This window comes from Mytilus galloprovincialis, chromosome 14 (assembly GCF_965363235.1).
Source record: "Mytilus galloprovincialis chromosome 14, xbMytGall1.hap1.1, whole genome shotgun sequence".
NCBI classification, from domain to species: Eukaryota; Metazoa; Mollusca; class Bivalvia; order Mytilida; family Mytilidae; genus Mytilus; species Mytilus galloprovincialis.
This window is the reverse complement of record NC_134851.1, coordinates 52,539,719-52,562,143: the sequence shown is the minus strand read 5'-3', so window position 1 is coordinate 52,562,143 and position 22,425 is coordinate 52,539,719. Positions and strand designations below refer to the sequence as shown.

The 22,425-nt window shown below is 32.6% G+C and overlaps 1 protein-coding gene and 1 long non-coding RNA gene across 3 annotated transcripts in view; both read right to left on the bottom strand.

The window, feature by feature from the left end:
* The window catches only part of LOC143059422 (uncharacterized), a 374,671-nt gene that overhangs the window by 76,157 nt on the left and 276,089 nt on the right, over positions 1–22,425 (bottom strand). For both annotated transcript variants that reach the window (XM_076232911.1, XM_076232912.1), the window contains exons 53-55: positions 6,599–6,684; positions 3,155–3,250; positions 497–727 (exon numbers count right to left, since the gene is read on the bottom strand). In XM_076232911.1, the coding sequence (XP_076089026.1) occupies positions 497–727; positions 3,155–3,250; positions 6,599–6,684 (413 nt within the window). The remainder of the gene's footprint in view (positions 1–496; positions 728–3,154; positions 3,251–6,598; positions 6,685–22,425) is intronic.
* LOC143058934 (uncharacterized) lies at positions 10,749–14,325 on the bottom strand. The gene is made up of 3 exons (XR_012973297.1): positions 14,132–14,325; positions 12,602–12,737; positions 10,749–11,921 (listed from the first exon to the last, which is right to left on the bottom strand). It is a non-coding gene; the product is annotated as an uncharacterized LOC143058934 (long non-coding RNA).

Here is a 22,425-nt window from a genome sequence, read left to right as displayed (position 1 = left end):
GAAGATGTACAAACACATAACCATCACCAAAATATAATTTTGTCATGAATCCATCTGCTTCCTTTGTTTAATATTCACATAGACCAAGGTGAGCGACACGGGCTCTTTAGAGCCTCTAGTTAATTGTAGCGTGAACGTAATGGTTCAGATTTGATCGATAGATATCGTTATGATTAAAGATAATGTGAACGATATTTAGATCGATTCAAGTTAGATCGATTAAAAAAAATGCTAGTGTGAACGGAGTCTTAGAGGAGTTATCTGGAAAATGCTACGCACCTCTAATGCAAGGTATACACTAGAAAATATTGAAGTTCAACTACTAGTATCTCAAAAAAAGCAAATATCAATATAAATCTAAACCCTTACCACATGCACACCTTTAATGTATGTACAAATAGTCAGCAACTTTAAAATGTCCTTACACTTAAACTGTAGGAGAAGTTATCCAGAAATAAGTTGTACTGATAAATTCGACACTAATTTGATGACATACCTACATAGGCCACTGGTTTGGTAGTGACTGAAATCTGCCTTATTTCTTTGCCACCATGTAGAATCATCCAGCTTGGTGCTGGTTGTAATGTCAGCTCGGGATTCAGGTCTAAACCAGTATAAGTACCAAAGTCAGATTCATTGATGAATTTGTTATTAGGACAATTGTCCAAAGTATCAATAGTACCATCTTGGTCATAATCACTTTCACAAACATCTCCTCTATGATTTCCTGAAATAAAATTTTACTATCTTTCAATTTTAAACTTTTTTATTTTCCATCTGCATTGGCAAGTTTACTATTTGAAAAATAAATTTCATTCAGGTAATAAAACATTATTATACCAATAAGCATTCATCTGAACACAATTTTATATCAATACAATTGAGAAAGGAAATGGGGAATGTGTCAAAGCGACAACAACCCGATCATAAAGCAGAAAACAGCCGAAGGCCACCAATGGGTCTTCAATGTAGCGAGAAACTCCCGCACCCGTAGGTGTCCTTCAGCTGGCCCTTAAAAAATATGTATACTAGTACAGTGATAATGTACGTCATACTAAACTCCGAATTATACACAAGAAACTAAAATTAAAAATCATACAGACTAACAAAGGCCAGAGGCTCCTGACTTGAGACAGGCGCAAAATCTATATCTAAATCTAACCAAGAGGCTGTCAGAGCAACAATAAACCAGATTTTTTAACATTTATTTGTGTTCTTGCACTTTTCAATTTCACAAGGACCATAACAACAGAAAAGTGAAAATCAACGATATTGAACTTGACCTCCATTTTGTCATCAGTAATAACATATTAAAAACACCTTGCAAAGATCTTGTCTACCAAATATAGTACTGTGGATTCATTTATCTCAGTGGGTATCAACTTTCATGGATTGCTGAAAACACGGTTTTGTCAATCTCTCATGCAAACATATCCTATTGAAATATGTTATTCGTTGAACATTTGAATTCATGGTTCACCTATATCAACGAAACCAACAAAAATTGGTATCCAAGGAATAATGAATCCATAGTAATCATGTTTGTATTATTGAATTACTGTCCACCTGACAGATCCCAAAAAATGCCTACAAGGTATAATTCAACATTATCATATGTAGTTCCAGACCAATATAAATTATTCCAATAAAAGAACAGAGTTACGATGTCGCACACATTTTATCAATCTATGGGCCATTACTATATTTTTTTTATTTTTTTTGTTCTTAACTTTTTATTTATATATTAAAGAAATGTACGTATGCTTGAAAGCACTAACAATGCAACTTTCAATGAAATTAAAATTTACAAGCTGCATAACTGTTTCAAAAATATTTGATTGCATCTGATTTTAAAACAAGTTCTTTATTAAACCTTTAATATATGTTTGATCAATATCTTACATATATTGTACACATAAAAGCACAGACAATATAGTACACATGAGAGCACAGACAATATTGTACACATGAGAGCACATACAATATTGTACACATGAAAGCACAGCCAATATTGTATACATGAGAGCACAGCCAATATTGTACACATGAGAGCACAGACAATATTGTACACACGAGAGCACAGACAATATTGTACACATGAGAGCACAGACAATATTGTACACATGAGAGCACAGACAATATTGTACACATGAGAGCACAGACAATAATGTACACACGAGAGCACACACAATATTGTACACATGAGAGCACAGACAATATTGTACCCATGAGAAAACAGACAATAATGTGCACATGAGAGCACAGACAATATTGTACACATGAGAGCACAGACAATAATGTGCACATGAGAGCACAGACAATAGTTTTAAGGGTCATAACTCTTTTATATTGTACACATGAGAGCATACAACAGTTTTAAGGGTCATAACTCTTTTATATTGTACACATGAGAGCACAGACAATATTGTACACATGAGAGAACAGACAATATTGTACACATGAGAGCAGACAATAGTTTTAAGGGTCATAACTCTTATATATTGTACACATGAGAGCACAGACAATAGTTTCAAGGGTCATAACTCTTATATATTGTTCACGAGAGCACACACAATAGTTTTAAGGGTCATAACTCTTTTAAAAAAAAATAATCTGTAACTGATTTTCTAACTCATCCAAGACATTGCTGATATAAACATCTGTTATTGTACACATGAGAGTGCTAACAATGCAATTTCCCATATAATGAATATTTCCAAGGGACATAACTCTTTTAAAAATAGTAAATCCGATTTTATTTTTGAATCTGTCCAACTCTTTATTGATTAAAATTTCTGATAAAAGCTTTATAAAAATCTGAAAAGAATTGTACATGTGACGGGGCTTACAATGCAATTTTCTATATACATGTAATTAATATTTCTAGGGGCATACCTCTTTAAAAAATAGTTGATTAGCACTGATTTTTAAAGTGCTAGAGACATTGCTGATATAATTTAGATATAATCAGACAAGCATTGTACAAGTGAGAGCCTTTACAAGACCTGACAGACCAATATTTTTATGTTCCACATCAGACAGGGGACAAAAACATATACTATAAGCTAAAGTTTGATACAGGGACAGAAAAAGCTCTCTGTGTCCACTCTATATTAAAGGTGTATTCCCTAATAACAAACAAAAAGAACAGTACCATCTGAATCAGTCTGAGATGGATTGGAGATATACACACAGTTATCTTCATCATTTAACACACCATCCCCATCAATATCTGTGTCACAAAAATCTCCTAAAAAAATAAAATAATCATTGTTATTAAGATTAATATTTTTTTAATGTATAAAATCAAGAAGTTTGTAATAAAATAATGTTTCTAAGCAATATATTTGCCATTATCACTGACCTGTGGTCAAGTTAGTAAAGTGATACTTTTACAGATTATTATAAAACTTTGTTAAAAACTTCCATCATCATTTATATCTGCATTTGTTAGTAGATCTTGACTTGTTAGTAGATATTCACTTGCTGAGCATTTTAGTGATTTGTAGAACTTGCAAATACTAGTATACCAAATATAGCTATCCTGTAATCCTAGAGAGCAAGCAGTTCATGCAAAGATAAAGTAAAATCTGGGGTCATCAGACACATATTTTAAACTAGATACTCAATGATGATTGTGACCAAACTTGATTGAATTTGGCCCAGTAGGTTCAGAGGAGAATTTTTTTTTTAAAGTTATCAGACAACAACAGACTCCTAGTGCTTACAAACTCGCTTAGCCCTTTCCTTGTCCCTGCCCTTTTGAGTGAGCTAAAATAGGCCCTAAAGTAAAGTTAAATCAGGACAAAAAGCACATAAATTTGGCAAGAAGAAGGGTTTTTTTTAACAAATTTTGATAGATTTTATGCACATTCTCTACAAACATTAAATTTTTAATAAGGGAATTTTGTTCAATAATTTTAAGTTTAAACAGATTTTCAATTAAATTTCAACATGCTAAATTCAATGCTGTGTGGAAAAATTTATCAAATATTTGTGGCATCGCATCCAAATCTAAAACAGAGTATACAAACAGTGAAACGCAATGCACATTTAATTTAAAGTATACAAAATTTAAAGCAAATCCAAATTTCTGTTAAATTGCACACAATAAAATCATTCTAGCTAGTTGTGGCAGGAGTTCACTGATTGAAAAGTGGACAATATATTTCAAGAACAAAAATGAAATATTAATAAAGAAAACTTTCAATTTCTATACTTCACTACAATCCAGGTGTTGACAACTTCAGTACATGCTAATTAAAGAAATTCTAGCAGAACAAATTGTATTTGGACAATTAGAGCAGTATATAAACAGATCATGAAAAGTTTATGTTATCACTGAACAAATCAGATCAGGATCCCTTTCAGATTTTATTTTATCTTGAAATATACACCTTATCGCTATTTGTCCGCCATTACTGAAAATCACACAGGTTCCCGTAAAATGTTGACGTCATAAAACAAAATATCTGACGCCACAATGGAAAAGTGATTGTTGTATGCGTCAAAAGTTCAAGCGGCCGGGTCAGCCGGGATTAGCGATAAGGTGTATTGCTTCTGTCCAAGTTTCATAACTATCCATGAAGGTTAACAAATTTATCATGTAAAAAAAAGTAATCCCAGACTGTCCGTCAATAAAATACTTATTCCATCTATCACTGTCTATCAAATAAGAAAATACTGAAAATTAAAAAAAAAAATTGTTCCATACATATCATTAATCATAAAATACTCACTCTGCCAAACGTTCATTGAATTCCATGAAGATTAGACAAAGCAATTGATGTGTAACAAATTGTAACCCTAGTCTATGTTTCCTTGTTAACTCTTTTTTTTTTTTTTTTTTAACTAAGTCAATTTATCAGGTAAATACTAAAAATGAATCTCAATATTTTCTGGATGCTTTATTGAGGTCATTATCAAGTTTCTGTCAAAATTTCATAAAGTTCCATGAAGGTTTTAGAAAGTTATTGATGTCTAAAATATCTTTAATCACAGAAAATTTTGATGCTGCCAATGACAAAATCTAGGATCACTATGTCTCTTGTACATAACATAAATGTAACAGTCTCAACAAACTACAGCCTGCCTAACTCACCTGGTTCTGCTTTGGTTTTTTGAAATCATGTAAAAATAGATTAAAATCATAACAGATACCCTAATAATGATTGAGGCCAAATTTGGTTTCAAAATGGCCTATTAATTTAATCAAAAGCAGAAGACTTTTGTAAAGTTTACAGAAATTACCAATACATGATTTATTGAAATTGTAGAAAATTACTTCATTAGGACAATAACTCAAACAAGAAGTCCATTGAAAATTTTGCTTATGTTGACTGATTTGTAGATCTTCTTTTCTGGTTTCATTCTATTCAGTGGTTCTTTAGAAGAAGAAAATTGTATGTTTTTCCAATAGGGTCCTATGTTAAACTTAGTCCTCTTGCTGGCGGACATCTTGGATGACAAATCAGCAACAAAGAAACAACTATTGGTCAGCACCTCAAAAGATACATATCATGTTTAGTTTCAATCCATAAAGTGGTTTTCTAGAAGACATTTTATGTATTTCCCTTAGGGTCCTTTGATAAACTTGGTCCCCCGTTGGCAGCCATCTTGGTTGATTGATTTACAAAGTAACAACACTTAGTCAACACCTCATTAGGAACATTCATGCCATGTTTGGTTTCATTCCATTTAGTAGTACTCTAACAGAAGACATTTGCATGTATTTACAAACCCTTAGGGTTTGTATGTTAAAGTAAGTCCTTCTTAAAAGTACCGAAAATTGGGAAATTTTGGCGTCGGGATATTTTTAGCGGTTTTCACTCAAAAGGAAGGTGTTTTATTTTGGTGTGTGTAATTTTGGTGTTGTGCCCAGTTGATGTGTTTAATTTTAAATAGACTTTTTGTTTTGTTTTAAAAAATCATATAAAATAAATTTTAATTACTGTATCTCTTGCAACTACATGTTAATTATTAACGATCATGGATTTAAATTGTAATCTATGCCTTTGGCAGTACATGTTAATTTATAGAAGACAAAGGATTCGAAAGAGTTTTTATATTCTAATTACCAATAATGGTGTCTAATCAGCAATAGCCAGGCATATTTATGACATATGCGAATACAAATTCATATTGTGTTTTTTCTTAACAATTTTAGGAAATTGACAATTAAATAAAAAATATATAGTGTTGTTGTCGAATTTTACCCAATATTGGCTATGTAAAGAATTATAGAAAATATACGTAAGACATGATAACATAAGATATTTCCACCAACAATCAACTTTAAGATATCGACGTACCAGTCCTCGATTTTGGCGTTTCAATATTCAGTGTTTGCTTTATTTTCGTGTGCTTAATTTTGGCACTTTCATTGGAGGCACCAAATAAACCAAAATAAACTTCCCTTCAGAACCAGATAAACTAAGTCCCTCTTAAGTAATCTATGAATAACAGACTTCCCTTCAGAACCAAATAAACTAAGTCCCTCTTAAGTAATCTATGGGTGACAGACTTCCCTATAGAACAAGATAAATTACGTCCCTCTTAAGTAATCTATGGATAACAGACTTCCCTCCAGAAGATTTACCTGTTCCATCCCCATTGGTATCAGACTGTTCTCCATTAGCCAAATATGGACAATTATCATCAGTATCTTGTATTCCATCTCCATCACTGAAAGTAAACACAAACTTACTAGCACAACGTTGGATACCAATTGTTATGGTTCATTATTATTTTCAAAATTTCAATTAAGTTATTACAATTTTGACAGCATTAAAGATTGAATGGGCTATATTGGGTTTGGGGTAGACCCAGCATTTTCTAAATTAGTGACACAGTTAAACTGGGTGTAGCAGCTATTTGAAGCTATCAGAGCAGAGAAGTAGTTGTTTACTCCGTGCAGCACTACAAGAGCCGGAATAACAATGTCAATAATGCACATGGAAGTAATGCTCAACTCGGTGAAGCGGTCAACTCAATGTAGCACTACAAGAGTCGGAATAACAATGTCAGTAATGTACATGGAAGTAATGCTCAACTCGGTGTAGCGTTCAACTCAGTGTAGCACTACAAGAGCCGGAATAACAATGTCAGTAATGCACATGGAAGTAATGCTCAACTCGGTGTAGCGGTCAACTCCGTGCAGCACTACAAGAGCCGGAATAACAATGTCAGTAATGCACATGGAAGTAATGCTCAACTCGGTGTAGCGGTCAACTCCGTGCAGCACTACACGAGCCGGAATAACAATATCAGTAATGCACATGGAAGTAATGCTCAACTCGGTGTAGCGGTCAACTCCGTGCAGCACTACACAAGCCGGAATAACAATGTCAGTAATGTACATGGAAGTAATGCTCAACTCGGTGTAGCGGTCAACTCAGTGCAGCACTACAAGAGCCGGAATAACAATGTCAGTAGTGCACATGGAAGTAATGCTCAACTCGGTGTAGCGGTCAACTCCGTACAGCACTACACAAGCCGGAATAACAATGTCAGTAATGCACATGGAAGTAATGCTCAACTCGGTGTAGCGGTCAACTCCGTGCAGCACTACACAAGCCGGAATAACAATGTCAGTAATGCACATGGAAGTAATGCTCAACTCGGTGTAGCGGTCAACTCCGTGCAGCACTACAAGAGCCGGAATAACAATGTCAGTTATGCACATGGAAGTAATGCTCAACTCGTTGTAGCGGTCAACTCGGTGTAGTTAGCTTTAAGAGCAAGACACAATGTTAGATGCTACTCAGTGTACCCAGAACTACAAGAGCTGGAAGACAAGTGTACTACAAGAGCCAGAAGAGCATTACTTCATGTTGATGAGGATGAAGATATAAATAAACAGCTGCGCCATGAGCGCATGATACGCCCGACGTCTTGTGTGGAAGTTTTATGCAATAATCATCAATAGTTTCTAAGAAAGTTTTAAGCAATAACCATATATTGTTTTTGAGACACGGCGGGACATGTGAAACCCCCAAACCTGTTTTTTTTCTTCGAAAAACTAAATATCACTAAAATAAAATTTTGAATCAAAACCAAAAAGTATACAGATCTTTAGATTAATATAACAAAGAAGTGTGTAAAGTTTTAAGCAATAATCATAAATTATTTTTGAGATACGGCGCGACATGTACAAAAACCCTCCCCTGTTCAACAAAATACTCAATAACTCCAAAATAAAGTTTTGAATCAACAGAGAAGTGTGTAAAGTTTTAAGCAATAATCATAAATTGTTTTTGAGATACGGCACAACATGTAAACAAGAGTGAACACGCTGAAATGTCTCGCCTTCTATACTAATCATTGATATTATGTAGATAGTCCTAAGTATAAAGCTTTATTACAACTGTCTCATAAACTTAACATTAACCAAGATAACTAAACAAAGACCAATGAACCATGAAAATGAGGTCAAGGTCAGATGAACCATGCCAGGCAGACATGTACAGCTAACAATGCTTCTATACAACATATATAGTTGACCTATTACATATAGTTTAAGAAAAATAGACCAAAACACAAAAACTTAACACTGTGCAATGAACCGTGAAAATGAGGTCAGGGTCAAAAGAAACCTGCGCTACTGACGTAAAGATCATAAAATATTTCCATACACCAAATATAGTTGACCTATGGCATATAGTATTAGATAAAAAGACCAAAACTCAAAAACTTAACTTTGACCACTGAACCAAGAAAATGAGGTCAAGGTCACATGACATCTGCCCGCTAGACATGTACACCTTACAATCATTCCATACAACAAATATAGTAGACCTATTGCATATAGTATGAAAAAAAAGACCAAAACACAAAAATTTAACTATAACCACTGAACCATGAAAATGAGGTCAAGGTCCCATGACATCTGCCCGCTAGACATGTACACCTTACAATCATTCCATATAACAAATATAGTAGACCTATTGCATATAGTACCAAAAAAAAACAGACCAAAACACAAAAATTTAACTATAACCACTGAACCATGAAAATGAGGTCAAGGTCAGATGACACCTGCCAGTTGGACATGTACACCTTACAGTCCTTCCATACACCGAATATACTAGCCCTATTGCTTATAGTATCTGAGATATGGACTTGACCACCAAAACTTAACCTTGTTCACTGATCCATGAAATGAGGTCGAGGTCAAGTGAAAACTGTCTGACAGACATGAGGACCTTGCAAGGTACGCACATATCAAACATAGTTATCCTATTACTTATAATAAGAGAGAATTCAACATTACAAAAAATTTGAACTTTTTTTTCAAGTGGTCACTGAACCATGAAAATGAGGTGAAGGACATTGGACATGTGACTGGCGGAAACTTCGTAATATGAGGCATCTATATACAAAGTATGAAGCATCCAGGTCTTCCACCTTCAAAATATAAAGCTTTTAAGAAGTAAGCTAACACCGCCGCCGCCGCCGCCGCCGCCGGATCACTATCCCTATGTCGAGCTTTCTGCAACAAAAGTTGCAGGCTCGACAAAAAAACCGGACAGACAGACGAACAGACGGACAGACGGACGGACACCGGACATTTGTATACCATAATACGTCCCGTCAAAATTTTGACGGGCGTATAAAAACTGCTAGACAAAAATAGCCCATTCAAAGGAGTAGGTTCAGTAAGACCCCTTTTTGGCCCCAAAATATAGCAGTTTTGCAAAATTGTGAAAAATGTAATCTTTAAGCTATTCATTGGAAAGTAGAATGATTCAGCTGTTACATAAATATGGGCTGTTTTTGACAATACAATGCACATATATCGGGTACTAGCATCATAAAGTCATGTTAAATTAATGAAATCTTCTCAAATTTAGCATTTTAGTTAAATTTTAGACGGTTCCCGTCTTAAATGATCGTGTTCATTCATAATATTGAAATTTAAGTTTTTATTTGATGATGATACATAATATATATAAAGGTTGAGGATGAACACGGATGCGGCCACTTTCATTTTTGACAAAAACCATCTGAAAAGTGACGTTTTTTTGCATATTTGATAGATTTTTCATATTTAGCTTGAATCGGAGCGTTTTTAATGACTAAATTCATTCAAATCTTTCACATAAACTAATCGAATCAATTGAAATAGACACTTACAATGTAAGTGTTTCTAAAGTGTTTACAATCTTTCGTAAGATGAACTTGAAATTTGAGGCCAAAATCGGCCCTTACCGGACCTACTCCTTTAAATGTACATGTATTGTACATCGAAACAAATGAAAACTACAGAATTTTGGGGACTTAATGAATTATGTATACCCATTACCAGATTAATTAATCAATACGGCCATAAGTCAGATACATGAATACATGTGTTTTATGAAACATTACAATTGTTCATAATCAATTTCTTCGTCTGTTGAAACTTTCAGATTTTCCCTCAACAATGGTTACTGCGGATTCATTATATTCATATCAATTTTCGTGGATTGCTGAAACTGCATATGCGTGGATATTTGATTTTGTTGCTTTGCCAATCTCTATATACAAAGCCTATTGAAAATATGCTATTTGTTGAACATTTGAATTCAAGGCAAGGTTCATCTGTAACAACAAAACCCACGAAAATTGGTATCCAACGAATAATAATGAATCCACAGTATTCAGCCGAGTATTGAATTTAACCGTTGTTTTCCCACACTGAATGCAACAAGTGTTGCATGTTATTCAATATGAATTGAGATCTCCGTTTTACTTTGAACTGAGAGCAGAATAAAAAAGGAAAAAACCAATTTTCCTCTTTTTTCACTCTTAATTCTGACAAGTGCAATTAGAGGCCAAATTCGGACCAGAACGTAATAAATTTATTCTTTAACCCATGTATTAGAGAAAAAATCATGAAAAACAAAGACAATTCTGTTATATTAGTATTTATTTGTTACATTTCAAAATAAATTTATACTGAAATCTACACTTAGCTGTCCATTTTCAGTCAACTCTCTGTAAAGGATTCAACATAGAATAAATTTATTCTAAATGCATGGTGCTTTCGGTATATGATCATTTATAAAATAAATTTATTTTATAGAGCCATAATATCTATTATTAGTTCGAGAAAATCATAGAATACATTTATTATACATTCAATGTCATTTATGATTATAACAATATTTAAAATAAATTTATTTTGAAAGTCCAATAATCTGTATGGTGAGGCTGAGACACACAATACATTTATTCTACATTCAATGCGATTTCGGATTATAATAAAATATAAAATAAATTTATTTTGAAGTAAAGTTATCTGTATGGTGAGGCTGTGACACAGAATAAATTAATTCTATTTGAATGCGATTTCGGATTATAATAAAATATAAAATAAATTTATTTTGACGTAAAGTTATCTGTATGGTGAGGCTATGACACAGAATAAATTTATTCTATTTGAATGCGATTTCAGATTATAATAAAATATCAAATAAATTTATTTTGAAGTAAAGTAATCTGTATGGTGAGGCTGTGACACAGAATAAATTAATTCTAGTTTCAATGCGATTTCGGATTATAATAAAATATAAAATAAATTTATTTTGAGTTAAGTTATCTGTATGGTGAGGCTGAGACACAGAATAAATTTATTCTACATTCAATATGAATTTTGTTCTATATAAAAATAATCTTAAAAGTATTACATGATACAAAATTAAAATAATTTAAAAGAAATTCCAACGGTCTTATTTATTACAGACAAACTGAGAGACAACTTGAAGCTTCGTTATAATGCATCTGGTACTAATCGTTTAGTAATCTGATCTTTTAGTGACATGCAGATCTGTAGCTGGAATTATTCATCTTCAAACTCTTCTGACCTTTTCAAACAATCATCTTTGTAAATGTAATATTCCCAAATACATGTTTCCATTATTCCGTTCAACCAAAGCTATCTGAAAGATCAAATAAAAAAATGCAGTTCATACAAAAAAAAAAAGAAAAATGTGTCTATGGGCTACAAATGATCCTACTCGTAAATGTGCACGTGTCAACTTCCACATTCAGATACATGTACAGGATTCAAGTAGTGAAGACAGTTTTGTGATTTTAACATTCGGTTGAGGCAAACTTAAGTTAGAGAACAGAAACATCCAGCATTGTTTATGGTTATAAATGGGCATAACCCAAGATGGTAAAAGTCTTGCAACATCTTACATTAACCTTATCAAAAACGAATTGTAACTTGTAAAGTAAGCAAATGTTTCAGAGAGATGTACAAGGACTGAAGGAGCAGCCGGATCTGATCGCCGTATAGATAAGATGTGCAAATGATTGTACAACTGAACATCACATATCAGGCCCTCGCTCTAAAATTCATAATATATTCCTTTTCATAGAGTAACCGATACATTGCACGCATTCTTAAAATAATGAATGTTAAATCACTAATAACAATTCCGACCGAACTACATAATACATAGTCAAAATAGTCAAAATACATGTATGAATTATATTTAAATTAACACTTTCAAAATCTTTAGCAATGAGATAAGAAAGAACACTTTTTATAAAACAACAATTATGAATCTTAATTTCAGCATTCTAAGATACTTCTTTTTTTTTTTTTTTTTACCTCTAAAGATTTTCCTCAAAATGTATCCTTCACTAATGTTCTCTGTGGTTGTAGTAATTTCTGCCATTTTGTCTGCCTTCTAAACTTTTGTGTTTCTTTAAAAAAAAAAATCCTTTTGATAGAAGTGTCTGGTGACCTATAAAGAACAGCGTATTATATTTTGACTGAAATGGTCATGTTATCCATGAAGATGCAGACTTTTTGTCAATTATTCTGTGTGCCAAACAGATTGCATAAGAGTGTGAGTACAGTTCTTTAGGTACTTATGAAAATGTTCAAAACTATATTTTTTTACATACAATAATCTCTTGCTCGTTTATTCGTTTTTCGCAATGGTGTGTTATTTTTTCATAGACTTATGAGTATAAATATGATCCTTTGGATTCAGTGGCGGATCCAGTTAGGGTTCTGTGCTTTGAACACCCTTTTTTTTTACGATCATTGGTTTTAAATTGGAACAAATGTTTAGAACCCTCTTTTAAAAATGACTGGTCCCGCCCCTGGGTATCTTTCACTTTTTGCTAAAATAATAGGTACATTTTCCATCCTTCTATGAAACAATTTCATAGCTAGTGTGTCCTAACAGCTGTTCTAAGACTAAGCGTAAAGAAAGTTAACTTTTTAATTTTTTAAATGTTTAAAAATTACTTCAACTTTCACCAGTAGGAAATAATAATGAGATTACCAATTAGAAACATTATTAATATCTTAATAATTAAACTTAAGATAATAAAAAATATTTATCTAATAATTTTACGTTCAAACTTATGTTCGCATGTTTTCAGATACCATCTCCAATATAAAAAAAATCACATCATGAAAAAATTAACTTGTTATGTGTTCCTCTTCTACTAGCTTCAAAATGTATCCAAAATCAAGAATGTGGAACATACTCTATCTGACATAATCATTTAGTAACTGATGCAATTAGTGTCTCGAGCTCTTTTAGGCCCGTCTTGAACATAAAAAACTAAATATAAAATAAACAACTCTGCTAATGCTCAGGTTGGATGTCATATTATGAAACATAGTTAATAATATAGAAACCAATGGGGATAACAAAGAACTTCTTTAGTCATACAAAACACTCAAAAACCCAAACATACTATCCACACTGATCTGTGTCCACACTTGTAGTATATAAATTTATCTTTGTGATATAACAAATTGTCAGAGTAGTAAAGTCAAATTTATTTATAGCATTAAGCTTTGCTTCATGATACACCTCTTTCTTTAATGATATGATTATCGTTATCATAATCAGTTTTGGAGTTCCATAAATGTTTTATTCCAAATTGTACTTGTTTATTATGGAGTGATCGATATTATTCTTATGCAGTGCTATCGTAAAAAAAATATGCAAATTGATTCGCAGATGCGGATCGATCGAGGATTTGAAAAGGGACATAAGCAGAGACTTATTAAACGTCTAGTATGCATTAAGCATGTATGTAGGGTGTCCACGAGGGGACCCCAGTATCCTTGACCCCCACCCCTCACCCCACCTCTAGTAAACTGAGCAAAACTAACCTCCAATTTCTTGAACTGTGATGAATGTTTCATAAACGAAACTGGAAAACTATCCCGTCTATGTTTAACTTGTCTTTCCTCCTTTTGATGTCCACTGTCTGTCATCTTCGTTGCACGTACATAGAGAGAAATACCAAGTGATCATATTATACAAAATTACAGATCAGTGTCATATAAACTGGTCCGCCGTTCCATCTATACAATACATCTTCGCACCGTCAGTGTAGCGATAAGTGAACACAACAGGGGTCCAGTTTAAGTGTCCTGCGTCTTGTCATTAATTATCTTGTGTTTCCATTTGAAGACTTCTCGTCATGTGGTAACACTATGGGCCTACAATCAACGTACGCGTGCATTACATAAAATTGATAAGGCTTTTAAGCCGCGTTTGTTGTAATTAGTAATAATTATTTTACAACTTCTGATAGATATGCGGCACTTGTTTGCTAACATACATTAAACAAATCGAAGGTTGTAAATTATTTGAATCTGTGTCATTTCATAGAGGTTTTTAATGTATGGTCATTTTATATCTTTCAAATAAAATAATATGCTAAACAAAAATGGACAACTACAAAATTATAATGGTCTGGATGGATGGTCCATCGATTTTGTATTCTTTTAATTTTTAAAACATTTTTTCTATTCTTTATAATTTTGCTCATTATTCTCTATTTGATCATCCTTTTATTTTCTATTCTTTATATTTTTTTTTGTATATGCTATATGTTTTGTCCTTTATTCTGCGTTTCCCAGTCGCCTGATTTGATATTCTGTCAACTCCAACAAGACCCTCAAGTATTATTACCGATAAAATAGGCGTTTGAGAATGTGTATCATTTTGTCTTATTCTTTCTTTTATTTGTTTTAAAAGATTGGAAAGTAGGTATATATATATGTATGGGTGCTGCTGAATTTATGGACACTTAAGGGTGACTTGGGAATAGAATTGTCTTCATCCGCCAAAATAGAAAAAAATGTAAAACCCGTATAAAAAGTGATCAAAAGTTTACCGAACTTCATCCTGGTCTACCCTTAATTTGTTACAGGTATTCCCCATGCATGGTAATACGTATGTAAATTGTTTTAAAATAGCTTTTCGTTCCGTGCATGCATGCATGAACTATTTGACACTGCACGTTCTCAGTCTGTAACCACCAATCTGTCAATCAATCGATTTTATAGAAAAGATGTATCATATCTTACATCAAAACAATGTATAACGCCACCCGTTCATCTTTTTCTACAAAATGATATATGTGCAGATCACACTGCTGACATTACTAGACCAGGCCACATATATGACATTCGTCTATACCTGAGGCTGTGGATGGGGGTTTACAGAATAAAGAATAATGAACAAAAAATAGAAATAATAGTATCGGAAGTATTGGAACAGAATATAAACAAACAGGAACATAAATTGTACGGCTTCTAATTATAAATGATTACAGTTCAAACACAGCTGCATCATACATTAAATTAAACGGTCAGTCAGACAGTCTGCTAAAGTTCACGAAAACAATAAATCTACAAATACTTAACATTCTAGGCCAAGGCAAATTAAATACCGATCTTAGATAAGAAATAAATGTGCAAGTTTCACCCTATGACAGTTTTTAGATAAAAAAAAAAAAAAAAGACGATTTTTAAGTTTGCTGAACACATGTTTTGGCTAATATTACGTGCATATTCAGGACTTGAACAAAATAACAATAAATCCAGTAGATATAGGTTCGTAATGGAATGTCTTCATTGACTTTGTCTTGTGTAAAAAGCTCTTTTGAAATCCCCGCGGGTTTACTTTATGCAACTTTGAAGTAAGTGCTTTGGTACTTTCATAGTTTATATATTTTTTAAGTTAATTCGCCATTTATTATTTTATTATTTACATGTGAAACAATAACCCGGATAAATCATTCCAGAAACATGATAGTGCTTACATTTTATAAGAGGATAACGAAATTAGAGAATATATATATATTTAGATTGATATCCATGATGGAGCAAAGTTTCAACCACTTTTTTATGTCCCATTTTACCATAAGATACTCGCGTCATTATTTATATAAAGAATGATGAAGATGACGATAATAACGATGTATGATGTCCAGTGGTAACTATTACATACATACACCCAGAATGACAACATGCTTTATGTTATTAACACGTTTTGTACTAGACAAACTGAGTCAGATGTTTTGACGCATTTTTCAGCAGATACAAATAACTTTGTAAGAAGACGTGCCAAGACGCATTATTCTAACTTCAATCGTACCAGTATTCAAATGCTTTCATTACTTATAAACGAATGTTTTCTTAACCTTCATTATTTGTTTGATAAGAGCAATGTTACATGTAATATCATGGAAAAACCATTGTTTTTACGGAAAGCTTGAACACTGAGAAGCTAAGTCAACAATGTAGTATTCCGGACGTCAACACCAAAAAACAGCATGCAAATATATATATGGGGGATAAGTATACCATTATTTACACATCAGACTGTACTAGTTATATCATAACTTTGGATATACCAAACTAGGTACTTCATTTAATGAATGGCTATAATCTATTTTGAATTTATTGAACCATAAAACTAATTTTTGACTCTTCACATTGAATAATCCGCGAAGTGGATTATGTAAAATGTGAAGAGTCAAAAATTAGTTTTATGGTTCAATAAAATCAAAATAAATTCTTGCCATTCATTATAAATAAATTTCTTTCAAAAATAAGGCTCAAAGAACTTTTTATATTATTTATATTAACAAAAACAACGTACACACATGTAGGCGTATGAATACACAACGTCAGAGTGGGCGTGTCGCCATCAAAATTGACAACATTGAAAATAAAACTAATAATTTTAACCAATCAGAAGACAGTAAAAACACCAAATTTATTTATATCTGAGTAACAGGCAATGTACGCCCTCAATTTTATAGAACTAATTCATAACTTTTTGTTTCATTTGTATTCATCTGTCAAATGTGTGTGTTCTGCAAGGTTCAGCAGTCCTTACCCTTTCATTTGATACATGTATCTATATTACTTACCAAAAATTATTCTGCATATAATATAGTTTGATTTAATCACGTAAGAACTACTAAATTTTTTAAATACGTACTTCTTTCCTTTTTGATCGCACCCGAAATGGTTGGTGTAACATCTTACGAAGTCTATTCATTTTTTTTTTGGCAAACTATTTCGCTCTGGCTGTTGCTAGTGGTCGTCTTACACGTGCAGTGCTGTGAGATACTTTTCGTTCCACGTTGAAGGTTTAATGTGACTTACAGCGCTGTTCCTTTGCTTAATTCTTTAATGTGTTTTTTTTTAATGTGGTTATATTCATTTTCTGTCACGGATTGATACCCAATATTCTTTTTTGTTTTTCTATGAAAAAAATGTTCCTTTACAAAAAATATTGGTATATTCCAAACTTCGATTTTTTTTTAATAACGTAAATGAAATTTAATTTTAGCAAGGAGGTTATTATGAGATATTCTAACCTAACTAAACGAAAAAGAGAATTGTATATAAAATCTTACGATTCTAAAGTTTCTTCGAACAAGATTTGTTATCATATGATATGCTAATTACCCATATCACATTTTAATGACCACATACTGTGCCCATCGTGATCATATAAACCCTAATAAATTATAAACATTCGCACGATAGATAATGACAAACAAACGACGGAAATTACATAATAAATCCACAGCGTGTATCTTAATATATTTGTCAGTACATGGATAACCCGAATAATCCAGTCGTTATATTACGATCACTTCGATCACTCCATTAACCATTTCCTCGAGAAAGTAGTGGATAGGGGCGCTGAATTATTCGAGTTAGTACATGGAGGAAAGATATTCAAAGATTAGGAGCGACGATTCAATATCCATTTGTGTATTGTATTTGTCGTGGTTGAAACGGCACCAGGAACATATCAGGATAGACAACAAAAGTCTGTAAGTATCTATTTTATGTATTTATAAATATTAACATAGATCCTATAAGCCTGTCATGCCTTCTGTTGACAAATTTTCTTAACTATGCACTTTTTTAAGGGACTGTGCAATATTTATCTGAGGGTGGGGCCGGTGTACAGCAAATATTAAAAAAAAAAAAACTGTATGCCCCGCCAATATTTATTATAAAAAAAGTTCTTGCCCCGCTTCAATTAATGAAAAAAAAAGTCCTTGCCCCGCTGGAAAAAAAATGAAACACATATATGGAAACATGATATTTTTTAACTAAAATGCACAACATTCAATAATACATGTATATCAGAGTTGATATTTCAACTCAAATGCATTTAATTCAATATGATAAAGATTTTATTTTTGAAGGAAGTCAACTTAGGAGCGCTGTGATTGAATGTAAGGGTACAATATATTTTTTTGTATTTATCTATGAATAATTGCAGTGTGTATATTTACAAAATAAATTTGATAACCTATTGAAATATTTTCTAGACAATTATTTGAAAAGATTTCCAAAATTTCATAAATTTGGTGTAAAATGATAGTGGGCATCAGACTTCAGTTATTTTATACTATTTTGAAGCTTTTTATAAGTACATTTGATTTTTATCACAAAGAATAAAAATTATTCACTGAGAACAATACTGTGTTGAGAAAAGTGCTGATTCATCATAATAAGTCAAATTGATGGGTACTGATAAAAAACTTTATTCTGGGAGTTCAATATTAACTATATTGTATAAAATGCACCAAACTATAGTTCTTTTGTATTTCTTTTCACCTTTCGCAATAAATAGTTCAATTGGAAACACCAGAATTCAAGACGCGACAAATGTTTTTAACTGAGATATTTGCCTTCTTTGCTGTGTAATTCCCTAATGTATCACTTGGGTATTTCTCTAGCTATTAAAATTGGAAATGTTCTGGTTAAGTTTGTACTGTTTATGGAGTAAGGCAATATTTAATCATACTAGAAGCATTTTCAGCGTTAAAATTGTCCATCTAAGAAAAAAAGAGGCCCACTTGAGGCCAAATTTAGATAGAACTTATATTCTCCTGTGTAAAGAATTTGTTCACATTCTTGGCAATTCATGCAGAAAATATTTCAATAGTGCTTGATTTTGTAGTTTATATCTTTAATTATATCAGGCATACATAATTTTTCATTTTCTACTGTTTGCAAGGACTTTTGTTGGAAATTAATACTCCCAAGGGACATAATTCAGCTTTTTCATAGATTAAGTTGTAATTCTTTTAATGTTTAAGAATTTAATTTTGTCATGTTAAAGATTTATTTAAAATACAATTGAAGTTGTTTTATGTTTAAGCATTTATTACCATATGTTATGTCATATGTTTAATTTTCAAAACATTGTTTATAGTTTTCCAGAATTTTGATCAGAATTTCATTTTTTTTTTTATAAATGATTATTAAAAGCATAAACACACAAAAATATATTGAAGCACTGTATTAGGTTATTTTGTTTTAGATTCAATTGTTCTTTTTCTATCAAGTTACTTTTTTCCACAGAAATCACAAGTAGTTTTAATCTGTTATACTCTGATTTAATTTTTTTATGCACACACGAAGGTTTTTAAAAAAGTGTGCGCCCCGCAAAAGGTTTGTTACAAAAAACTTTGCGCCCCGCTCATTAATTGTATGAAAAAAGTATGTGCCCCGTCCATGTTTGCACCGGTCCCACCCTCAGATAAATATTGCACAGTCCCTAATAGACCACCGATGTCCTTTTCGAACTAAACGAAACTCTTTGAAAAGACACACCTCAGTCGAATCTTTCTTCTCAAATGAATGCCTGAATGGTCATCAAATTTATACTTGTTATGGGCAAAAAATGTATTAATTCTGACTGCAAGTAATTTTAAATGGTAAATAATATACATTTTATCTCCAGGGAAATGTACACACTTAGACAACAGTGAATTTTTCATAAATAATATATAATGGTAAAAGTGTAGCATACACATGATATATATCATGTGTATATCATGGGTATTTACTATTAAACTCTGGAAGAAATATAGTCGAGCATGAATACAAATTAATGGGTCCTATTTGGAAAAAAATAATTTTTCTCAGAAAGGTATCTCTTTCTTCAGAGGTTTATATGAAACTTTGATGTCTGTTGTGCAGTGATGGTTTTTTTCTTCCTCCGACGCCTGTATGCGAGACATAGTAGGTATTGCAACCCGTCTGATAGGTCTCAATTGACTGCGACCTCATTTGTATGGTTCATTGGACAATTTTTAGTTGTGTGGTTGGGTCAATTTTTCGGGCATTATAAGCAATAGGTCAATAATATGTAGTGTATGGAACAACCATGACAACTGTGGTGTCATGTCTATCTGTCGGGGTTAACATGACCTTAACCTAATTGTTTGATGATAAGATGTTGTATTAAGATATGATTCTCAGGTACTATTAGCAACACCAGAACACACCCACAAAATCGCGGTCATATACAGCTGTGAACTGGGATGATTTTTTGTATTAAAAAGATATTATGTATGGAGAATTTCATAAAAGGTATCAAAAGCCCTCTCCCTTTTTTCAAAGTCTGATATTTGTTTCCTTTCTGTTAAATTCAATAGTTTTTGTGTCTCTGGTCTCAGACCACAATTATTCTTCTCCTTTGCTACAATGCATCTTTTGGTAAACTTTGCACCGCTCCAAACATGAAATAAATGTAACTGCTTATATTTAGACCATATTAGTCTAATAAAATATGATTCAATGACAATCCATCAGTGCTTTTTCTTTTGAGGGCATTATTAACATGCCAATGGTAGGATATGAATCTTGTATATATGACTGACCGACTAAGGCTAATTTGAGGGGTGGTCGGAGGGGTCCTGATCCCGAAATCCAGGGCTTAAAAACATGAAATCCCAAGATGCAGAATTTAAAGAAATTCATATCCCGAAATCGAAAAATATATTCCAGGATCCCGCAAGGGTCAATCCCCAAATCTCGAGGTCCCGAAAAAGTCCTGATTCCCTCTTATCCCTACCCTACTTTCTTTTTTGCCAACTCACTACTTTCAATTTCAACAATAAATTTTATGCCCCATTTTTTGGCATTGTGTTTTCCAGTCTGCGAATCTGTGCGTTCGTTCGTTTGTTCGTCCTTCCGTCTGTCCCGCTGCAGGTTAAGGTTTTTTATAAGTAAGAAAAAGGCGAGACATTTGCACTCATATTTTGGTAATAAAATGTGTAAAGTGTTGACAAAAGTACATGTACCTAAATTTCAATATATTTTTGTATCAGAGTGCCGAAGGCGCATCTTTAACATTTTGAGAGGAAAATGGATATTTTGTTGAAGGGGGGAATGTGTTGGGTACATTACTTATACTTTTACCTGAGGAAGCTGCTGTTCTTTTTGAAACATGTCTTACTTGTTTTCTGGTATGTTGAATGCGGTAGGTAAAAGTATTGTCAACACCAGTCCTGTGTTTTGTTTAAAACTTAATGAAACCTGTTTTTAATTGTAATTTGTGTCTTCAGTTCGCTGTCTCCTAGGCATGAAACATTCATCTGTTTTAAGACTCTATGATTGATTGATTGATTGATCATGACTGGCTGAATGTGCAATGGCAAATAGTACATGCATATTCAGGAAGTTGGGAACGATTCATGCCAATCCTGATAAAAAATAAAGAAATATGCCTGAAGAAAAACAATAACAGAGTAAGTGTTCCTGCATTTTAACTTCAAATATTTCTTGTAGAGTGAGAAAAAAGGTTATGAAACACCAGCAAAAAAGATTAGATTGTTATTCAGTCCTGACTTATACAGTGTTTCTGAAGATGGAGATTAGGTATGTAATAATGAGTTTTTAATTTGATAGAGTGTTGACTTTTAAATTGTAAAAGTTTAATGAGTTACTGTACGTTAATCCCTTTATTGTATAAAAATTCAACAATTGCTGTTCAAACGCATAGCATAGCCATCTTTATCTTGCTGTATCCAGAGGCAATATATATATATAAGAAGATGTGGTATGGGTGCCAATGAGACAACTCTCCATCCAAGTCACAATTTATAAAAGTAAATCATCATAGGTCAAAGTACGGACTTCAACACGGAGCAAGACTGTTATTAATGACAATTAAGAGAGTGAATAGTATTATATAAACAAAATAGACATCATAATTAAAAGAAAGACAGACAGTTTCTTCATCAAATATAATAAATTTTGGTATGATAACTAAAAATGTTTGAAATTGTTTTGAATTTGTCGTTACTTCTTTCAGATCAGGCCTATCCAGAAGCAAGAAAAAGAAC